The sequence below is a fragment of the Salmo salar genome, chromosome 26, assembly GCF_965601325.2.
Source record: "Salmo salar chromosome 26, fSalSal1, whole genome shotgun sequence".
Taxonomy (NCBI): Eukaryota; Metazoa; Chordata; class Actinopteri; order Salmoniformes; family Salmonidae; genus Salmo; species Salmo salar.
This window is the reverse complement of record NC_138316.1, coordinates 55,438,658-55,462,500: the sequence shown is the minus strand read 5'-3', so window position 1 is coordinate 55,462,500 and position 23,843 is coordinate 55,438,658. Positions and strand designations below refer to the sequence as shown.

At 46.3% G+C, this 23,843-nt stretch overlaps 1 protein-coding gene across 1 annotated transcript in view; it reads right to left on the bottom strand.

The window, feature by feature from the left end:
* Positions 1-23,843, bottom strand: part of LOC106588105 (solute carrier organic anion transporter family member 3A1) — a 73,118-nt gene that overhangs the window by 1,250 nt on the left and 48,025 nt on the right. Inside the window, exons 6-9 of the mRNA XM_082969872.1 lie at positions 22,824-23,022; positions 8,076-8,230; positions 3,617-3,803; positions 331-395 (exon numbers count right to left, since the gene is read on the bottom strand). Of these exons, the coding sequence (XP_082825998.1) occupies positions 331-395; positions 3,617-3,803; positions 8,076-8,230; positions 22,824-23,022 (606 nt within the window). The remainder of the gene's footprint in view (positions 1-330; positions 396-3,616; positions 3,804-8,075; positions 8,231-22,823; positions 23,023-23,843) is intronic.

Genomic DNA, 23,843 nt, shown 5'->3' with positions numbered 1-23,843 from the left:
GCCATGTTATTGATGACAGTCATCTCCTACCTAGTAGTCTCAGGCCCAGAAACATGTTATTGATGACAGTGATCTCCTACCTAGTAGTCTCAGGCCCAGAAACATGTTATTAATGACAGTGATCTCCTACCTTGTAGTCTCAGGCCCAGAAACATGTTATTGATGAAAGTGATCCCCTACCTAGTAGTCTCAGGCCCAGAAACATGTTATTGATGACAGTCATCTCCTACCTAGAAGTCTCAGGCCCAGAAAAATGTTATTGATGACAGTGATCTCCTACCTAGTAGTCTCAGGCCCAGAAACATGTTATTGATGACAGTCATCTCCTACCTAGAAGTCTCAGGCCCAGAAACAGAACTCCAAGAGCGTAGGATTTTAGCTCAGGGCTCACTGTTCTGAAACACAAAGAAACACACTATAGAAAACAGTCAAAATGTACAGCAGCAAGCCGTTACAGCAGCAGCAAGCAGTTACAGCAGCAGCAAGCCGTTACAGCAGCAGCAAGCAGTTACAGCAGCAGCAAGCCGTTACAGCAGCAGCAAGCCGTTACAGCAGCAGCAAGCCATAACAGCAGCAGCAAGCCGGTACAGCAGCAGCAAGCCGTTACAGCAGCAGCAAGCCGTTACAGCAGCAGCAAGCCGTAACAGCAGCAGCAAGCCGTTACAGCAGCAGCAAGCCGTAACAGCAGCAGCAAGCAGTTACAGCAGCAGCAAGCAGTTACAGCAGCAGCAAGCCGTTACAGCAGCAGCAAGCCGTTACAGCAGCAGCAAGCAGTTACAGCAGCAGCAAGCCGTTACAGCAGCAGCAAGCCATAACAGCAGCAGCAAGCCGGTACAGCAGCAGCAAGCCGTTACAGCAGCAGCAAGCCGTTACAGCAGCAGCAAGCCGTTACAGCAGCAGCAAGCCGTAACAGCAGCAGCAAGCCGTTACAGCAGCAGCAAGCCGTAACAGCAGCAGCAAGCAGTTACAGCAGCAGCAAGCAGTTACAGCAGCAGCAAGCCGTTACAGCAGCTGCAAGCCGTTACAGCAGCAGCAAGCAGTTACAGCAGCAGCAAGCCGTTACAGCAGCAGCAAGCCGTTACAGCAGCAGCAAGCAGTTACAGCAGCAGCAAGCAGTTACAGCAGCAGCAAGCAGTTACAGCAGCAGCAAGCCGTTACAGCAGCAGCAAGCCGTTACAGCAGCAGCAAGCCGTAACAGCAGCAGCAAGCCGTTACAGCAGCAGCAAGCCGTAACAGCAGCAGCAAGCAGTTACAGCAGCAGCAAGCAGTTACAGCAGCAGCAAGCCGTTACAGCAGCAGCAAGCCGTTACAGCAGCAGCAAGCAGTTACAGCAGCAGCGCGCAAGCCGTTACAGCAGCAGCAAGCCATAACAGCAGCAGCAAGCCGGTACAGCAGCAGCAAGCCGTTACAGCAGCAGCAAGCCGTTACAGCAGCAGCAAGCCGTTACAGCAGCAGCAAGCCGAAACAGCAGCAGCAAGCCGTTACAGCAGCAGCAAGCCGTAACAGCAGCAGCAAGCAGTTACAGCAGCAGCAAGCCGTTACAGCAGCAGCAAGCCATAACAGCAGCAGCAAGCCGGTACAGCAGCAACAAGCCGTTACAGCAGCAGCAAGCCGTTACAGCAGCAGCAAGCCGTTACAGCAGCAGCAAGCCGTAACAGCAGCAGCAAGCCGTTACAGCAGCAGAAAGCTGTAACAGCAGCAGCAAGCAGTTACAGCAGCAGCAAGCAGTTACAGCAGCAGCAAGCCGTTACAGCAGCTGCAAGCGTTACAGCAGCAGCAAGCAGTTACAGCAGCAGCAAGCCGTTACAGCAGCAGCAAGCCGTTACAGCAGCAGCAAGCAGTTACAGCAGCGCGCGGCAGCAGCAGCAGTTACAGCAGCAGCAAGCCGTTACAGCAGCAGCAAGCAGTTACAGCAGCAGCAAGCAGTTACAGCAGCAGCAAGCAGTTACAGCAGCAGCAAGCAGTTACAGCAGCAGCAAGCCGTTACAGCAGCAGCAAGCAGTTACAGCAGCAGCAAGCCGTTACAGCAGCAGCAAGCCGTTACAGCAGCAGCAAGCAGTTACAGCAGCAGCAAGCAGTTACAGCAGCAGCAAGCCGTTACAGCAGCAGCAAGCCGTAACAGCAGCAGCAAGCCGTTACAGCAGCAGCAAGCCGTTACAGCAGCAGCAAGCCGTAACAGCAGCAGCAAGCCGTTACAGCAGCAGCAAGCCGTTACAGCAGCAAGCAGTTACAGCAGCAGCAAGCCGTTACAGCAGCAGCAAGCCGTTACAGCAGCAGCAAGTCGTTACAGCAGCAGCAAGCCGTTACAGCAGCAGCAAGCCGTTACAGCAGCAGCAAGCCGTTACAGCAGCAGCAAGCCGTTACAGCAGCAAGCAGTTACAGCAGCAGCAAGCCGTTACAGCAGCAGCAAGCCGTTACAGCAGCAGCAAGCCGTAACAGCAGCAGCAAGCCGTTACAGCAGCAGCAAGCCGTTACAGCAGCAGCAAGCCGTTACAGCAGCAGCAAGCAGTTACAGCAGCAGCAAGCCATAACAGCAGCAGCAAGCCGTTACAGCAGCAGCAAGCCATAACAGCAGCAGCAAGCCGTTACAGCAGCATCAAGCCGTAACAGCAGCAGCAAGCCGTTACAGATGGTTAGAGGTTACCTGATGAGGATGATAACAGAGGGGGTCTGGGTTAGAGGTTAGAGATTACCTGATGAGTATGATAACAGAGGGGGTCTGGGTTAGAGGTCAGGGATAGGGTTAGAGGTTACCTGATGAGGTTGATAACAGAGGGGGTCTGGGTTAGAGGTTAGAGGTTACCTGATGAGTATGATAACAGAGGGGGTCAGGGTTAGAGGTTAGAGGTTACCTGATGAGGATGATAACAGAGGGGGTCTGGGTTAGAGGTTAGAGGTTACCTGATGAGTATGATAACAGAGGGGGTCAGGGTTAGAGGTCAGGGCATAGAGGTCAGGGCATAGAGGTCAGGGATAGAGCTCAGGGATAGAGGTCAGGGATAGAGGTCAGGGATACAGGTCAGGGTTAAAGGTCAGGGATAGAGGCTACCTGATAAGGACGACGGCAGAGGGTGTCTGGGTTAAAGGTCAGGGATAGAGGTCAGGGTTAAAGGTCAGGGATAGAGGCTACCTGATAAGGACGACGACGGAGGGTGTCTGGGTTAAAGGTCAGGGATAGAGGTCAGGGTTAAAGGTCAGGGATAGAGGCTACCTGATAAGGACGACGGCAGAGGGTGTCTGGGTTAAAGGTCAGGGATAGAGGTCAGGGTTAAAGGTCAGGGATAGAGGCTACCTGATAAGGACGACGGCAGAGGGTGTCTGGGTTAAAGGTCAGGGATAGAGGTCAGGGTTAAAGGTCAGGGATAGAGGCTACCTGATAAGGACGACGGCAGAGGGTGTCTGGGTTAAAGGTCAGGGATAGAGGTCAGGGTTAAAGGTCAGGGATAGAGGCTACCTGATAAGGACGACGGCGGAGGGTGTCTGGGTTAAAGGTCAGGGATAGAGGTCAGGGTTAAAGGTCAGGGATAGAGGCTACCTGATAAGGACGACGGCGGAGGGTGTCTGGGTTAAAGGTCAGGGATAGAGGTCAGGGTTAAAGGTCAGGGATAGAGGCTACCTGATAAGGACGACGACGGACGGTGTCTGGGCCATGGCTCCAATCATGCTGCACACACAGATGACACAAAGGAAGGTGAGAAAGGCCTGTTGGCAGCCTGGACTGGGGCATTTCCCCGACAACGCCACCGCCTCCTCCTCCTTACTGCTGATACACATACAGCTGGTCAGGTTCTGGAGGAGGACAGGAGAGGACATCACCTATAGATAGACAGCTGGTTCTGGAGGAGGACAGGAGAGGACATCACCTATAGATAGACAGCTGGTTCTGGAGGACAGGAGAGGACATCACCTATAGATAGACAGCTGGTTCTGGAGGAGGACAGGAGAAGATATCACCTATAGATAGACAGCTGGTTCTGGAGGACAGGAGAGGACATCACCTATAGATAGACAGCTGGTTCTGGAGGACAGGAGAGGACATCACCTATAGATAGACAGCTGGTTCTGGAGGAGGACAGGAGAGGACATCACCTATAGATAGACAGCTGGTTCTGGAGGAGGACAGGAGAGGACATCACCTATAGATAGACAGCTGGTTCTGGAGGACAGGAGAGGACATCACCTATAGATAGACAGCTGGTTCTGGAGGAGGACAGGAGAGGACATCACCTATAGATAGACAGCTGGTTCTGGAGGACAGGAGAGGACATCACCTATAGATAGACAGCTGGTTCTGGAGGACAGGAGAGGACATCACCTATAGATAGACAGCTGGTTCTGGAGGACAGGAGAGGACATCACCTATAGATAGACAGCTGGTTCTGGAGGACAGGAGAGGACATCACCTATAGATAGACAGCTGGTTCTGGAGGACAGGAGAGGACATCACCTATAGATAGACAGCTGGTTCTGGAGGAGGACAGGAGAGGACATCACCTATAGATAGACAGCTGGTTCTGGAGGAGGACAGGAGAGGACATCACCTATAGATAGACAGCTGGTTCTGGAGGACAGGAGAGGACATCACCTATAGATAGACAGCTGGTTCTGGAGGAGGACAGGAGAGGACATCACCTATAGATAGACAGCTGGTTCTGGAGGACAGGAGAGGACATCACCTATAGATAGACAGCTGGTTCTGGAGGAGGACAGGAGAGGACATCACCTATAGATAGACAGCTGGTTCTGGAGGAGGACAGGAGAGGACATCACCTATAGATAGACAGCTGGTTCTGGAGGACAGGAGAGGACATCACCTATAGATAGACAGCTGGTTCTGGAGGAGGACAGGAGAGGACATCACCTATAGATAGACAGCTGGTTCTGGAGGACAGGAGAGGACATCACCTATAGATAGACAGCTGGTTCTGGAGGACAGGAGAGGACATCACCTATAGATAGACAGCTGGTTCTGGAGGACAGGAGAGGACATCACCTATAGATAGACAGCTGGTTCTGGAGGACAGGAGAGGACATCACCTATAGATAGACAGCTGGTTCTGGAGGACAGGAGAGGACATCACCTATAGATAGACAGCTGGTTCTGGAGGAGGACAGGAGAGGACATCACCTATAGATAGACAGCTGGTTCTGGAGGAGGACAGGAGAGGACATCACCTATAGATAGACAGCTGGTTCTGGAGGAGGACAGGAGAGGACATCACCTATAGATAGACAGCTGGTTCTGGAGGACAGGAGAGGACATCACCTATAGATAGACAGCTGGTTCTGGAGGAGGACAGGAGAGGACATCACCTATAGATAGACAGCTGGTTCTGGAGGACAGGAGAGGACATCACCTATAGATAGACAGCTGGTTCTGGAGGACAGGAGAGGACATCACCTATAGATAGACAGCTGGTTCTGGAGGAGGACAGGAGAGGACATCACCTATAGATAGACAGCTGGTTCTGGAGGACAGGAGAGGACATCACCTATAGATAGACAGCTGGTTCTGGAGGAGGACAGGAGAGGACATCACCTATAGATAGACAGCTGGTTCTGGAGGAGGACAGGAGAGGACATCACCTATAGATAGACAGCTGGTTCTGGAGGACAGGAGAGGACATCACCTATAGATAGACAGCTGGTTCTAGATGAGGACAGGAGAGGACATCACCTATAGATAGACAGCTGGTTCTGGAGGAGGACAGGAGAGGACATCACCTATAGATAGACAGCTGGTTCTGGAGGAGGACAGGAGAGGACATCACCTATAGATAGACAGCTGGTTCTGGAGGAGGACAGGAGAGGACATCACCTATAGATAGACAGCTGGTTCTGGAGGAGGACAGGAGAGAACATCACCTATAGATAGACAGCTGGTTCTGGAGGACAGGAGAGGACATCACCTATAGATAGACAGCTGGTTCTGGAGGACAGGAGAGGACATCACCTATAGATAGACAGCTGGTTCTGGAGGAGGACAGGAGAGGACATCACCTATAGATAGACAGCTGGTTCTGGAGGAGGACAGGAGAGGACATCACCTATAGATAGACAGCTGGTTCTGGAGGAGGACAGGAGAGGACATCACCTATAGATAGACAGCTGGTTCTGGAGGACAGGAGAGGACATCACCTATAGATAGACAGCTGGTTCTGGAGGAGGACAGGAGAGGACATCACCTATAGATAGACAGCTGGTTCTGGAGGACAGGAGAGGACATCACCTATAGATAGACAGCTGGTTCTGGAGGACAGGAGAGGACATCACCTATAGATAGACAGCTGGTTCTGGAGGACAGGAGAGGACATCACCTATAGATAGACAGCTGGTTCTGGAGGAGGACAGGAGAGGACATCACCTATAGATAGACAGCTGGTTCTAGATGAGGACAGGAGAGGACATCACCTATAGATAGACAGCTGGTTCTGGAGGAGGACAGGAGAGGACATCACCTATAGATAGACAGCTGGTTCTGGAGGACAGGAGAGGACATCACCTATAGATAGACAGCTGGTTCTGGAGGAGGACAGGAGAGGACATCACCTATAGATAGACAGCTGGTTCTGGAGGAGGACAGGAGAGGACATCACCTATAGATAGACAGCTGGTTCTGGAGGACAGGAGAGGACATCACCTATAGATAGACAGCTGGTTCTGGAGGAGGACAGGAGAGGACATCACCTATAGATAGACAGCTGGTTCTGGAGGAGGACAGGAGAGGACATCACCTATAGATAGACAGCTGGTTCTGGAGGAGGACAGGAGAGGACATCACCTATAGATAGACAGCTGGTTCTGGAGGACAGGAGAGGACATCACCTATAGATAGACAGCTGGTTCTGGAGGACAGGAGAGGACATCACCTATAGATAGACAGCTGGTTCTGGAGGAGGACAGGAGAGGACATCACCTATAGATAGACAGCTGGTTCTCGAGGAGGACAGGAGAGGACATCACCTATAGATAGACAGCTGGTTCTGGAGGAGGACAGGAGAGGACATCACCTATAGATAGACAGCTGGTTCTGGAGGAGGACAGGAGAGGACATCACCTATAGATAGACAGCTGGTTCTGGAGGACAGGAGAGGACATCACCTATAGATAGACAGCTGGTTCTGGAGGAGGACAGGAGAGGACATCACCTATAGATAGACAGCTGGTTCTGGAGGAGGACAGGAGAGGACATCACCTATAGATAGACAGCTGGTTCTGGAGGACAGGAGAGGACATCACCTATAGATAAACAGCTGGTTCTGGAGGAGGACAGGAGAGTACATCACCTATAGATAGACAGCTGGTTCTGGAGGAGGACAGGAGAGGACATCACCTATAGATAGACAGCTGGTTCTGGAGGAGAACAGGAGAGGACATCACCTATAGATAGACAGCTGGTTCTGGAGGACAGGAGAGGATACAATATATAAACTATAGGAATCATTGGATCCTGGTCAAAAGTAGTGCACTATATAGGGAATAGGGTGCCATTTGGGACTCAAACACAGACTTCTATATATCACCTACATGATTAATATAGCTCGCTCCTACAGTTTAGGTGACCCTGACATGATGTACCCTATGGGTTTATGTGATCTACTATCATGTGAATGGTGATGCAGTAATCCATGGGACAGCCTTGAGGCAGCTGTACAGGACTCTATAATGCATAGAGACTTTTAGAACATTATTCTACTACGGATGTCGATGACAACACAGCGAAGCAGGCTGCCAGGAGACCAGGGACGTACAGGTGTGAGGCAGCCAGCGAAGCAGGCTGCCAGGAGACCAGGGACTTACAGGTATGAGGCAGCCAGCGAAGCAGGCTGCCAGGAGACCAGGGACTTACAGGTTTGAGGCAGCCAGCGAAGCAGGCTGCCAGGAGACCAGGGACGTACAGGTGTGCGGCAGCCAGCGAAGCAGGCTGCCAGGAGACCAGGGACTTACAGGTTTGAGGCAGCCAGCGAAGCAGGCTGCCAGGAGACCAGGGACGTACAGGTGTGCGGCAGCCAGCGAAGCAGGCTGCCAGGAGACCAGGGACTTACAGGTGTGAGGCAGCCAGCGAAGCAGGCTGCCAGGAGACCAGGGACTTACAGGTGTGAGGCAGCCAGCGAAGCAGGCAGAGAGGTAGGTGATTCCGTCGGAGCCGCACACAGGACTCACTGAGGCTGTGTAGCAGTTACAGTCGTTGATGCACACATGCTCTGGTGTCTGCTGCGACCGCAGGGTCCTGAGAACAGGCAAACAGGTTACATACGGTTAGATAGAAAAACCATGGCATTATCAAAAACACTGGAAACATACTATGTACATTCATAGCTATATACAGTAAATGCAATCCATTACACAATTAGGACAGATTATAACTACTAGCCAGATAGGGTGCCAGTCTGTCTCTGTTTCAGACAATTTATGGTTGTCTTGACCCAACAACACCAGACAGTCTAGTCTGTCTCTGTTTCAGACAATTTATAGGTGGACTGGGGACAGCAAGGACTCATCAGGCCAGGTAGTCCTGAGGCATGGTCCTAGGGCTAAGGTCCTCCGAGAGATTTATGGTTGTCTTGACCCAACAACACCAAGCAGGACAAGACAACATTACTACTACAACTACTATCCAAACAGAGTGCCAGTCTGTTTCTGTATCAAATCAAATGTATTTATAAAGTCCTTCTTACATCAGCTGATGTCACAAAGTGCTGTACAGAAACCCAGCCTAAAACCCCCCAAAACAGCAAGCAATGCAGGTGTAGAAGCACGGTGGCTAGGAAAAACTCCCTAGAAAGGCCAAAACCTAGGAAGAAACCTAGAGAGGAACCAGGTGTAACGCCCTGGCCATAGAGAGTTTTTCTTTTGTTATTTATTTTGGTTAGGCCAGGGTGTTACATTGGGTGGGCGTTCTATGTTCCTTTTTCTATGTTTTGGTATTTCTTTGTTTTGGGCCGTGTGTGTGGCTCCCAATCAGGCACAGCTGTAGTTCGTTGTTGCTGATTGGGAGTCACACATAAGGAGCATGTTTTTCCTTTGAGTTTTGTGGGTAATTGTTTCTGTTAGTGTTTTGCACCTGACAGGACTGTTGGCTGTCGGTTTTCTCTTTTCTTGTTTTTGTATAGTGTTCACGTTGTTCAATTAAATATTAAATGATGAACACTAACTCCGCTGCGTTTTGGTCCACTCTCTCTTCAGACAGCCCTTACACCAGGCTATGAGGGGTGGCCAGTCCTCTTCTGGCTGTGCCGGGTGGAGATTATAACAGAACATGGACAAGATGTTCAAATGAACATAAATGACCAGCAGGGTCAAATAATAATAATCACAGTGGTTGTCGAGGAAGCAACAGGTCAACACCTCAGGAGTAAATGTCAGTTGGCTTTTCATAGCCGATCATTGAGAGTATCTCTACCGCTCCTGCTGTCTCTAGAGAGTTGAAAACAGCAGGTCTGGGACAGGGTAATGATGGGTAACGCTGCTTCGAGTGTGGCTGTTGTCGATGTGTTCCTGGTTCGAGCCCAGGTAGGAGCGAGGAGAGGGACGGAAGCTATATTGTTACACTGGCAATACTACAGTGCCTATAAGAACATCCAATAGTCAAAGGTATATGAAATACAAATGGTATAGAGAGAAATAGTCCTATAATTCCTATAATAACTACAACCTAAAACTTCTTACCTGGGAATATTGGAGACTCATGTTAAAAGGAACCACCAGCTTTCATATGTTCTCATGTTCTGAGCGAGGAACTTAAACGTTAGCTTTTTTACATGGCACATATTGCACTTTTACTTTCTTCTCCAACACTGTGTTTTTGCATTATTTAAACCAAATTGAACATGTTTCATTATTTATTTGAGGCTAAATTGATTTTATTGATGTATAATATTAAGTTAAAATAAAAGTGTTCATTCAGTATTGTTGTAATTGTCATTATTACAAATAAATAAGTAAAAAAAAAAAAATAATATATATATATAGGCCGATTAATCGGAATTGGATGTTTTTGGTCCTCCAATAATCGGTATCGGCGGTGAAAAATCATAATCGGTCGACCTCTAATAGAGGCTACACTTTCCATCATCTATAGAAGCTACACTATCATCTATAGAGGCTACACTTTCTATCATCTATAGAGGCCACACTTTCATCTATAGAGGCTACACTTTCTATCATCTATAGAGGCTACACTTTCTATCATCTATAGAGGCCACACTTTCATCTATAGAGGCTACACTTTCTATCATCTATAGAGGCTACACTTTCTATCATCTATAGAGGCTACACTTTCTATCATCTATAGAGGCTACACTTTCTATCATCTATAGAGGCTACACTTTCTATCATCTATAGAGGCCACACTTTCTATCATCTATAGAGGCTACACTTTCTATCATCTATAGAGGCTACACTTTCTATCATCTATAGAGGCTACACTTTCTATCACCTATAGAGGCTACACTTTCATCTATAGAGTCTGCACTTTCTATCATCTATAGAGGCTACACTATCACCTATAGAGGCTACACTTTCATCTATAGAGGCTACACTATCACCTATAGAGGCTACACTTTCCATCATCTATAGAGGCTACACTTTCATCTATAGAGGCCACACTATCACCTATAGAGGCTACACTTTCTATCACCTATAGAGGCTACACTTTCTATCACCTATAGAGGCTACACTTTCTATCACCTATAGAGGCTACACTTTCATCTATAGAGGCTACACTATCACTTATAGAGGCTACACTTTCTATCATCTATAGAGGCCACACTTTCTATCATCTATAGAGCCCACACTTTCCATCATCTATAGAGGCTACACTTTCATCTATAGAGGCTACACTATCACCTATAGAGGATACACTTTCCATTACCTATAGAGAACACACTTTCCATCATCTATAGAGGCTACACTTTCATCTATAGAGGCTACACTATCACCTATAGAGGTTACACTTTCATCTATAGAGGCCACACTTTCTATCATCTATAGAAGCTACACTTTCTATCATCTATAGAGGCTACACTTTCCATCATCTATAGAGGCCACACTTTCATCTATAGAGGCTACACTTTCTATCACCTATAGAGGCTACACTTTCTATCACCTATAGAAGCTACACTTTCTATCACCTATAGAGGCTACACTTTCTATCACCTATAGAGGCTACACTTTCATCTATAGAGGCTACACTTTCTATCATCTATAGAGGCTACACTTTCATCTATAGAGGCTACACTTTCTATCACCTATAGAGGCTACACTTTCCATCATCTATAGAGGCTACACTTTCATCTATAGAGGCTACACTATCACCTATAGAGGCTACACTTTCATCTATAGAGGCTACACTTTCTATCACCTATAGAGGCTACACTTTCCATCATCTATAGAGGCCACACTTTCATCTATAGAGGCTACACTTTCTATCACCTATAGAGGCTACACTTTCTATCACCTATAGAAGCTACACTTTCTATCACCTATAGAGGCTACACTTTCTATCACCTATAGAGGCTACACTTTCATCTATAGAGGCTACACTTTCTATCATCTATAGAGGCTACACTATCACCTATAGAGGCTACACTTTCTATCATCTATAGAGGCTACACTTTCATCTATAGAGGCCACACTATCACCTATAGAGGCTACACTTTCATCTATAGAGGCTACACTATCACCTATAGAGGCTACACTTTCTATCACCTATAGAGGCTACACTATCATCTATAGAGGCTACACTTTCTATCATCTATAGAGGCTACACTTTCTATCATCTATAGAGACTACACTTTCTACCATCTATAGAGGCCACACTATCATCTATAGAGGCTACACTATCATCTATAGAGGCTACACTATCACCTATAGAGGCTACACTTTCTACCATCTATAGAGGCCACACTATCACCTATAGAGGCTACATTTTCATCTATAGAGGCTACACTATCATCTATAGAGGCTACACTTTCCATCATCTATGGAGGCTACACTTTCATCTATAGAGGCTACACTATCATCTATAGAGGCTACACTTTCATCTATAGAGGCTACACTTTCTATCACGTATAGAGGCCACACTTTCTATCATCTATAGAGGCTACACTTTCACCTATAGAGGCTACACTTTCTATCACCTATAGAGGCTACACTTTCTATCATCTATAGAGGCTACACTTTCTATCATCTATAGAGGCCACACTTTCTATCATCTATAGAGGCTACACTTTCTATCATCTATAGAGGCCACACTTTCTATCATCTATAGAGGCTACACTTTCTATCATCTATAGAGGCTACACTTTCATCTATAGAGGCTACACTTTCTATCATCTATAGAGGCTACACTTTCTATCATCTATAGAGGCTACACTTTCATCTATAGAGGCTACACTTTCTATCATCTATAGAGGCTACACTTTCTATCATCTATAGAGACTACACTTTCTATCATCTATAGAGGCTACACTTTCTATCATCTATAGAGGCTACACTATCATCTATAGAGGCTACACTTTCTATCATCTATAGAGGCTACACTTTCTATCATCTATAGAGGCTACACTATCATCTATAGAGGCTACACTATCATCTATAGAGACTACACTATCATCTATAGAGGCTACACTTTCTATCACCTATAGAGGCTAAACTATCATCTATAGAGGCTACACTTTCTATCACCATTTTGAACTTCTAACTACGGTAGAGATAATAAGGGAGTGGTTTTATGACGGAGCAGCCGCTAGCCTATTTGTCAGCTCTAACCACAGTTCCACCTCCAACGCCGCCAAAACATCAGCTATGCGGATGTCGGCCAACGCTGGTTAACCCTTGATCTTATTGAATCTAGGCCTAGTGAACATTGTTGAACGCAGAAACAGTCAGAGAGATGCACCTACCGAGCCTACAACTCAACAACTACTGTCAGCCGAGAGCTTGCCTGTGATGCGAGCCAACCTGATGCTAAATGCCTTCTATGCTCGATTCGAGGCAAGCAACACTGAAGCATGCGTGAGAGCACCAGCTGTTTCGGATGGCTGTATTATCACTCTCTCCGTAGTCGATGTGATTAAGACATTTTAAACAGGTCAACATTCACAAGGCTGCGGGACCAGATGGATTACCAGGACGTGTACTCAGAGCATGAGCTGACCAGCTGGCATGTGTCTTCACTGACATTTTTAACCTCTCCCTGACCCTGTCAAATCAAATCAAATGTTATTTGTCACATACATATGGTTAGCAGATGTTAATGCGAGTGTAGCGAAATGCTTGTGCTTCTAGTTCAGACCATGCAGTAATATCTAACAAGTAATCTAATCTGACAATTCCACAACAACTACCTAATACACACAAGTGTAAAGGAATGAATAAGAATATGTACATAAAAATATATGAATGAGTGATGGCAGATTGGCATAGGCAAGATGCAGTAGATGGTATAGAGTACAGTATATACATATGAGATGAGTAATGTAGGGTATGTAAACATTATATAAAGTGGCATTGTTTAAAGTGGCTAGTGATACATTTATTACATCAATTTTTTCATTATTGAAGTGGCTAGAGATGAGTCAGTATGTTGGCAGCAGCCACTCAATGTTAGTGATGGCTGTTTAACTTCTTTGGGATAGGGGGCAGTATTTTCACGGCCGGATAAAAAACATACCCGATTTAATCTGGTTACTACTCCTGCCCAGAAACTAGAATATGCATATAATTAGTAGAGTTGGATAGAAAACACTCTAAAGTTTCTAAAACTGTTTGAATGGTGTCTGTGAGTATAACAGAACTCATATGGCAGGCCAAAACCTGAGAAGATTCCATACAGGAAGTGCCCTGTCTGACAATTTGTTGTCCTTCTGTTGCATCTCTATCGACATTACAGCATCTGTGCTGTAACGTGACATTTTCTAAGGCTTCCATTGGCTCTCTAAAGCCGCCAGAAAATGGAATGGGGTGTCTGCTGTCTCTGGGCAAAGAACAGCAGCAGAATTTGTAAGTGGTCAGCCTGGGGACAGTGAGACTGAGATGCGCGTTCACGAGACTACTCCATTTTTTTCTTTCAGCCTTTGAATGAATACAACGTTGCCCGGTTGGAATATTATCGCTATTTTACGAGAAAACTAGCATAAAAATTGATTTTAAACGGCATTTGACATGCTTCTAAGTACGGTAATGGAATATTTTGACATTTTTTGTCACGAAATGCACTCGCGCGTCACCCTTCGGAGAGTGACCTGAACGCACGAACAAAACGGAGCTATTTGAATATAACTATGGATTATTTGGAACCAAAACAACATTCGTTGTTGAAGTAGAAGTCCTGGGAGTGCATTCTGACGAAGAACAGCAAAGGTAATCCAATTTTTCTAATAGTAATTCTGAGTTTAGTGAGCCCCAAACTTGGTGGGTTTCAAAATAGCTAGCCGTGATGGCCGTGATGGCCGAGCTATATATTGCAAAATGTGATTTCGTCGAAAAGCTATTTTAAAATCTGACACCGCGATTGCATAAAGGAGTTCTGTATCTATAATTCTTAAAATACTTGTTATGTATTTTTGTCAATGTTTATGAAGAGTAATTTAATAAATTCACCGGAAGTTTTGGGTGGGTATGCTAGTTCTGAACATCACATGCTAATGTGAAAAGCTGTTTTTTTATATAAATATGAACTTGATTGAACAAAACATGCAAGTATTGTATAACATAATGTCCTAGGAGTGTCATCTGATGAAGATCATCAAAGGTTAGTGCTGCATTTAGCTGTGGTTTAGGTTTATGTGACATATATGCTTGCTTGGAAAATGGCTGTGTGATTATTTGTGTCTATGTACTCTCCTAACATAATCTAATGTTTTGCTTTCGCTGTAAAGCCTTTCTGAAATCGGACAATGTGGTTAGATTAACGAGAGTCTTATCTTTAAAATGGTGTAAAATAGTTGATTGTTTGAGAAAATTGAATTGTGGTATTTTAGTTGGTTTTGTATTTCGCGCCGTGCGATGCCATTGGCTGTTGGCTAGGGGTTCTGCAGGCGGAACGGGGTTCCGCTAGCAGAACGTCTGTCCTCAACAGGTTAACAGTCTGATGGCCTTGAGATAGAAGCTGTTTTTCAGTCTCTCGGTCCCAGCTTTGATGCACCTGTACTGACCTCGCCTTCTGGATGATAGTGGGGTGAACAGGCAGTGGCTCGGGTGGTTGTTGTCCTTGATGATCTTTTTGGTCTTCCTGTGACATCGGGTGGTGTAGGTATCCTGGAGGGCAGGTAGTTTGCGACCCGGTGATGCGTTGTGCAGACCTCACTACCCTCTGGAGAGCCTTGCTGTTGTAGGAAGGTGCAGTTGCCGTACCAGGCGGTGATACAGCCCGACAGGATGCTCTCGATTGTGCATCTGTAAAAGTTTGTGAGTGTTTTTGGTACACCGAGGAACTTAAAACTTTCCACCTTCTCCACTACTGTCCCGTCGATGTGGATAGGGGGCTGCTCCCTCTGCTGTTTCCTGAAGTCCACGATCATCTCCAATGTTTTGTTGACATTGAGTGTGAGGTTATTTTCCTGACACCACACTCCGAGGGCCCTCACCTCCTCCCTGTAGGCCATCTCGTCGTTGTTGGTAATCAAACCTACCACTGTAGTGTCGTCTGCAAACTTGATGATTGAGTTGGAGGAGTGCATGGCCACGCAGTCATGGGTGAACATGGAGTACAGGAGAGGGCTGAGAACGCACCTTTGTGGGGCCCCAATGTTGAGGATCAGCTTTCTTGGGAACAGAAACAATGGTGTCCCTCTTGAAGCATGTGGGAACAGCAGACTGGGATAAGGATTGATTGAATATGTCCGTAAACACACCAGCCAGCTGGTCTGCGCATTCTCTGAGGACGCGGCTAGGGATGTCGTCTGGGCCGGCAGCCTTGCGAGGGTTAACACGTTTAAATGTTTTACTCACGTTGGCTGTAGTGAAGGAGAACCTGCAGGTTTTGGTAGCGGGCCGTGTCAGTGGCACTGTATTGTCCTCAAAGCGAGCAAAGAAGTTGCTTAGTTTGTCAGGGAGCAAGGCATCGTGGTCCGCGACGGGGTTGGTTTTTCTTTTGTAGTCCGTGATTGACTGTAGATCCTGCCACATACCTCTCGTGTCTGAGCCGTTGAATTGCGACTCTACTTTGTCTCTATACTGACGCTTAGCTTGTTTGATTGCCTTGCGGAGGGAATAGCTACACTGTTTGTATTCGGTCATGTTTCCGGTCACCTTGCCCTGATTAAAAGCATTGGTTCGTGCTTTCAGTTTTTGCAAATGCTGCCATCAATCCACGGTTTCTGGTTGGGGAATGTTTTAATAGACGCTGTGGGTACAACATCGCCGATGCACTTGCTAATCAACTCGCTCACCGAATCAGCGTTTTCATCAATGTTATTGTCCGACGCTATGCGGAACATATCCCAGTCCACGTGATCGAAGCGATCTTGAAGCGTGGAATCCGATTGGTCAGACCAGCGTTGAACAGACCTGAGCACGGGTGCTTCCTGTTTTAGTCTCTGTCTATAGGCTGGGAGCAACAAAATGGAGTCGTGGTCAGATTTGCCGAAAGGATGGCAGGGGGAGGGCTTTATATGCGTCGTGGAAGTTAGAGTAACAAGGGTTTTGCCAGCCCGGGTCGCACATTCGATACGCTGATACAATTTAGGGAGCCTTGTTTTCAGATTAGCCTTGTTAAAATCCCCAGCTGCAATAAATGCAGCCTCAGGATATGTGGTTTCCAGTTTACATAGAGTCAAATGAAATTCTTTCAGGGCCGTCGATGTGTCTGCTTGGGGGGGGGGGGATATACACGACTGTGATTATGATCGAAGAGAATTCTCTTGGTAGATTATGCGGTCGGCATTTGATTGTAAGGAATTCTAGGTCAGGTGAACAAAAGGACTTGAGTTCTTGTATATTGTTATGATCACACCACGTCTCATTAATCATAAGGCATACAACCCCGCCCTTCATCTTACCAGAGAGATGTTTGTTTCTGTCGGCGCGATGCGTGGAGAAACCAGGTGGCTGTACCGACTCTGATGATGTATCCCGAGTGAGCCATGTTTCGTTGAAACAAAGAACGTTACAATCTCTGATGTCTCTCTGGAAGGCAACCCTTGCTCGGATTTCGTTTACCTTGTTGTCAAGAGACTGGACATTGGTGAGTTGTATGCTCGGGAGCGGTGCGCGATGTGCCCGTCTACGGAGCCTGACCAGAAGACCGCTCCGTCTGCCCCTTCTGCAGCGCCGTTGTTTTGGGTCGCCGGCTGGGATCCGATCCATTGTCCTGGGTGGTGGACCAAACAGGGGATCCGCTTCGGGAAAGTTGTATTCCTGGTCGTAATGTTGGTGAGTTGACGTTGCTCTTATATGCAATAGTTCCTCCCAACTGTATGTAATAAATAACACATAAAAAAACTAAATACTGCATAGATTCCTAGGAACACGAAGCGAGGCGGCCATCTCTGTCTGTAATATCTTCATGTTTCAAGCAAATCACCATAGTCCCTGTGCCTATGAGTGCCAAGGCAAGATGTCTAAATGACTAATGAACCGTAGCACTCACATCTGTAGCCATAAATGCTTTGAAAGGCTGGTCATGGTTCACACCAACACCACCATCCCAGACACCCTGGACCCACTCCAATTCGCATACCGCCCAAACAAATCCACAGATGGCTCAATCTCTATTGCACTCAACACTGCCCTTTCCCACCTGGACAAAAGGAACACCTATGTGAGAATGCTGTTCACTGAATACAGCTCAGCATTCAACACCATAGTGCTCTCCAAGCTCATCAATAAGCTAAGGACCCTGGGACTGAACACCTCCCTCTGCAAATGGATCCTGGACTTCCTGACGGGCCGCCCCCAGGTGGTAAGGGTAGGAAACAACACATCTGCCACGCTGATCCTCAACACTGGAGCCCCTCAGGGGTGGTGTAGGCAACAACATATCGGCAACATTCACGGCTGCATGCTTAGTCCACTTCATGTTCACCCACGACTGCATGGCCAAACACGACTCCAACACCATCATTAAGTTTGCCGACGACACAACGGTGGTAGGCCTGATCACCGACGATGATGAGACAGCCTGTAAGGAGGTGGTCAGAGACCTGGCAGTATGGTGCCAGGACAACCTCTCACTCAACGCGGGCAAGACAGAGATGCTTATTGTGGACTACAGGAAACGGCGGGCCGAACACGCCCCCATTCACATCGACGGGGCTGTAGTGGAGCGGGCCTAGAGCTTCAAGTTCCTTGTGTTCCACATCACTAAGGTCCTATCAATGTACAAACACACTAACACAGTCGTGAAGAGGGCACGTCAACGCCTCTTCCCCCTCAGGAGGCTGAAAAGATTTGGCGTGGGCCCTCAGATTCTCAAAAAGTTATACAGCTGCGCCATTGAGAGCATTTTGACTGGCTGCATTACCGCCTGGTATAGCAACTGCTCGGCATCTGACCACAAGGCACAACTGAGGGGAGCGCGTATGGTCCCAATACATCACTGGGGCCGGACTCCCTGCCATTCAGGACCTCTATACCAGACGGTGTCAGAGAAAGGCCCTAAAAATGGTCAAGGACTCCAGCCATCCAAGCCATATAGACTGTTCTCTCTGCTACCGCACGGCAAGCGGTACCGGAGCCAGCCACCCAAGTCATTTAGACTGTTCTCTCTGCTACCGCATGGCAAGTGGTACCGGAGCGCCAAGTCTGGGACCAAAAGGCACCTGAACAGCTTCTACCCCCAAGCCATCAGACTCCTGAACAGCTTCTACCCCCAAGCCATAAGACTGCTGAACAGCTTCTACCCCCAAGCCATAAGACTGCTGAACAGCTTCTACCCCCAAGCCATAAGACTGCTGAACAGCTTCTACCCCCAAGCCATAAAACTCCTGAACAGCTTCTACCCCCAAGCCATAAGACTCCTGAACAGCTTCTACCCCCAAGCCATAAGACTCCTGAACAGCTTCTACCCCCAAGCCATAAAACTCCTGAACAGCTGATTAAATGTCTACCCAGATTATTTACATTGACACCCTTGATTATTTATTTCACACACACACACACACACACACACACACACACACACACACACACACACACACACACACACACACACACACACACACACACACACACACATGCATACTGTATTACCTCAATTACCTCAACTACCTCGTACCCTGCACTCAGTAGTGGTACTTCCTGTACATAGCCATGTTATTACCTGGTACCCCTGCACTCAGTAGTGGTACTTCCTGTATATAGCCATGTTATTACCTGGTACCTCTGCACTCAGTAGTGGTACTTCCTGTATATAGCCATGTTATTACCTGGTACCCCTGCACTCAGTAGTGGTACTTCCTGTATATAGCCATGTTATTACCTGGTACTCCCTGTATATAGCCATGTTATTACCTGGTACTCCCTGTATATAGCCATGTTATTACCTGGTACTCCCTGTATATAGCCATGTTATTACCTGGTACTTCCTGTATATAGCTATGTTATTACCTGGTACTCCCTGTATATAGCCATGTTATTACCTGGTACTCCCTGTATATAACCATGTTATTACCTGGTACTCCCTGTATATAGCCATGTTATTACCTGGTACTCCCTGTATATAGCCATGTTATTACCTGGTACTTCCTCTATATAGCCATGTTATTACCTGGTACTTCCTGTATATAACCATGTTATTACCTGGTACTCCCTGCATATAGCCATGTTATTACCTGGTACTCCCTGTATATAGCCATGTTATTACCTGGTACTCCCTGTATATAACCATGTTACTACCTGGTACTCCCTGTACATAGCCATGTTATTACCTGGTACTCCCTATATATAGCCATGTTATTACCTGGTACTTCCTGTATATAGCCATGTTACTACCTGGTACTCCCTGTATATAGCCATGTTATTACCTCGTACCCTGCACTCAGTAGTGGCACTTCCTGTATATAGCCATGTTATTACCTGGTACTTCCTGTATATAGCCATGTTATTAACTGGCACTCCCTGTATATAGCCATGTTATTACCTGGTACTTCCTGTATATAGCCATGTTATTACCTGGTACTCCCTGTATATAACCATGTTATTACCTGGTACTCCCTGTATATAGCCATGTTATTACCTGGTACTCCCTGTATATAACCATGTTATTACCTGGTACTCCCTGTATATAACCATGTTATTACCTGGTACTCCCTGTATTTAGCCATGTTATTACCTGGTACTCCCTGTATATAACCATGTTATTACCTGGTACTCCCTGTATATAGCCATGTTATTACCTGGTACTCCCTATATATAGCCATGTTATTACCTGGTACTTCCTGTATATAGCCATGTTATTACCTGGTACTTCCTGTATATAGCCATGTTATTACCTGGTACTCCCTGTATATAGCCATGTTATTACCTGGTACTTCCTGTATATAGCCATGTTATTACCTGGTACTCCCTGTATATAACCATATTAATACCTGGTACTCCCTGTATATAGCCATGTTATTACCTGGTACTCCCTGTATATAGCCATGTTATTACCTGGTACTCCCTGTATATAGCCATGTTATTACCTGGTACTCCCTGTATATAGCCATGTTATTACCTGGTACTTCCTGTATATAGCCATATTAATACCTGGTACTCCCTATATATAGCCATATTAATACCTGGTACACCCTGTATATAGCCATGTTATTATTACCTGGTACTCCCTGTATATAGCCATGTTATTACCTGGTACTCCCTGTATATAGCCATGTTATTACTTGGTACTTCCTGTATATAGCCATGTTATTACCTGGTACTCCCTGTATATAGCCATGTTATTACCTGGTACACCCTGTATATAGCCATGTTATTACCTGGTACTCCCTGTATATAGCCATGTTATTACCTGGTACTTCCTGTATATAGCCATGTTATTGCCTGGTACTCCCTGTATATAGCCATGTTATTACCTGGTACACCCTGTATATAGCCATGTTATTACCTGGTACTCCCTGTATATAACCATGTTATTACCTGGTACACCCTGTATATAGCCATGTTATTACCTGGTACTCCCTGTATATAGCCATGTTATTACCTGGTACTTCCTGTATATAGCCATGTTATTACCTGGTACTTCCTGTATATAGCCATGTTATTACCTGGTACTCCCTGTATATAGCCATGTTATTACCTGGTACTCCCTGTATATAGCCATGTTATTACCTGGTACACCCTGTATATAGCCATGTTATTACCTGGTACTCCCTGTATATAACCATATTAATACCTGGTACTCCCTGTATATAGCCATGTTATTACCTGGTACTTCCTGTATATAGCCATGTTATTACCTGGTACTCCCTATATATAGCCATGTTATTACCTGGTACTCCCTGTATATTGCCATGTTATTACCTGGTACTTCCTGTATATAGCCATGTTATTACCTGGTACTTCCTGTATATAACCATATTAATACCTGGTACTTCCTGTATATAGCCATGTTACTACCTGGTACTTCCTGTATATAGCCATGTTATTACCTGGTACTTCCTGTATATAGCCATGTTATTACCTGGTACTTCCTGTATATAGCCATGTTATTACCTGGTACTCCCTGTATATAGCCATGTTATTACCTGGTACTCCCTGTATATAGCTATGTTATTACCTGGTACTTCCTGTATATAGCCATGTTATTACCTGGTACTCCCTGTATATAACCATATTAATACCTGGTACTCCCTGTATATAGCCATGTTATTACCTGGTACTTCCTGTATATAGCCATGTTATTACCTGGTACTTCCTGTATATAGCCATGTTATTACCTGGTACTTCCTGTATATAGCCATGTTATTACCTGGTACTCCCTGTATATAGCCATGTTATTACCTGGTACACCCTGTATATAGCCATGTTATTACCTGGTACTCCCTGTATATAACCATATTAATACCTGGTACTCCCTGTATATAGCCATGTTATTACCTGGTACTCCATGTATATAACCATATTAATACCTGGTACTCCCTGTATATAGCCATGTTATTACCTGGTACTTCCTGTATATAGCCATTTTATTACCTGGTACTTCCTGTATATAACCATATTAATACCTGGTACTTCCTGTATATAGCCATGTTACTACCTGGTACTTCCTGTATATAGCCATGTTACTACCTGGTACTTCCTGTATATAGCCATGTTATTACCTGGTACTTCCTGTATATAGCCATGTTATTACCTGGTACTTCCTGTATATAGCCATGTTACTACCTGGTACTTCCTGTATATAGCCATGTTACTACCTGGTACTTCCTGTATATAGCCATGTTATTACCTGGTACTCCCTGTATATAGCCATGTTATTACCTGGTACTTCCTGTATATAGCCATGTTATTACCTGGTACTTCCTGTATATAGCCATGTTATTACCTGGTACTTCCTGTATATAGCCATGTTACTACCTGGTACTTCCTGTATATAGCCATGTTACTACCTGGTACTTCCTGTATATAGCCATGTTATTACCTGGTACTTCCTGTATATAGCCTCGTTATTGTTTTTATTGTTTTACTATTTCCTTTAGCAAATATTTGTCTTCATTTTAAACTGCACTGTTGGGAATGGGCTCGTAAGTAAGCATTTCACTCTAAATTCTACACCTGTTGTGTTCAGCACGTGTGGCCAATAAAATGTCCTGTCCCGTAGGCGACGGTGAGGGACAACTAGGTGGTTGAACGCGCTAACAATGATACGGCGGGCTACTCACGCATTGCCGTAGGCGACAGTCACCCCGGCGACAGGGCCGGTGTCACAGCCGAGGAAGAGGAAGGAGACGTAACAGGCGGTGGAGACGAGGTTGACCCCCATGGCCATACGGATGGCCCCTAACGCTGACAGGTCTAACTTCTTCACCAAGAGACCACCCAGGAAGATACCCAGACACGCACACGGAATGGCTGTCATACCTATGGAGGAAGGGAGGGAGGGAGAGGACAGGATAGTGTTAGGACTAGGGTTAGGGAGAGACAGAGGACAGGGGATATGGTGGGAAGGATAGTGTTAGGACTAGGGTTAGGGAGAGACAGAGAACAGGGGTTATGGTGGGAAGGATAGTGTTAGGACTAGGGTTAGGGAGAGACAGAGGACAGGGGTTATGGTTGGAAGGATAGTGTTAGGACTAGGGTTAGGGAGAGACAGAGAACAGGGGTTAGGGTTGGAAGGATAGAGGATAGTGTTAGGACTAGGGTTAGGGAGAGACAGAGGACAGGGTTATGGGTGGAAGGATAGTGTTAGGACTAGGGTTAGGGAGAGACAGAGGACAGGGGATATGGGTGGAAGGATAGAGGATAGTGTTAGGACTAGGGTTAGGGAGAGACAGAGGACAGGGGTTATGGTGGGAAGGATAGTGTTAGGACTAGGGTTAGGGAGAGACAGAGGACAGGGGTTATGGTTGGAAGGATAGTGTTAGGACTAGGGTTAGGGAGAGACAGAGGACAGGGGTTATGGTGGGAAGGATAGAGGATAGTGTTAGGACTAGGGTTAGGGAGAGACAGAGGACAGGGGTTATGGTTGGAAGGATAGTGTTAGGACTAGGGTTAGGGAGAGACAGAGAACAGGGGTTAGGGTTGGAAGGATAGAGGATAGTGTTAGGACTAGGGTTAGGGAGAGACAGAGGACAGGGGTTATGGGTGGAAGGATAGTGTTAGGACTAGGGTTAGGGAGAGACAGAGGACAGGGTTATGGTGGGAAGGATAGTGTTAGGACTAGGGTTAGGGAGAGACAGAGG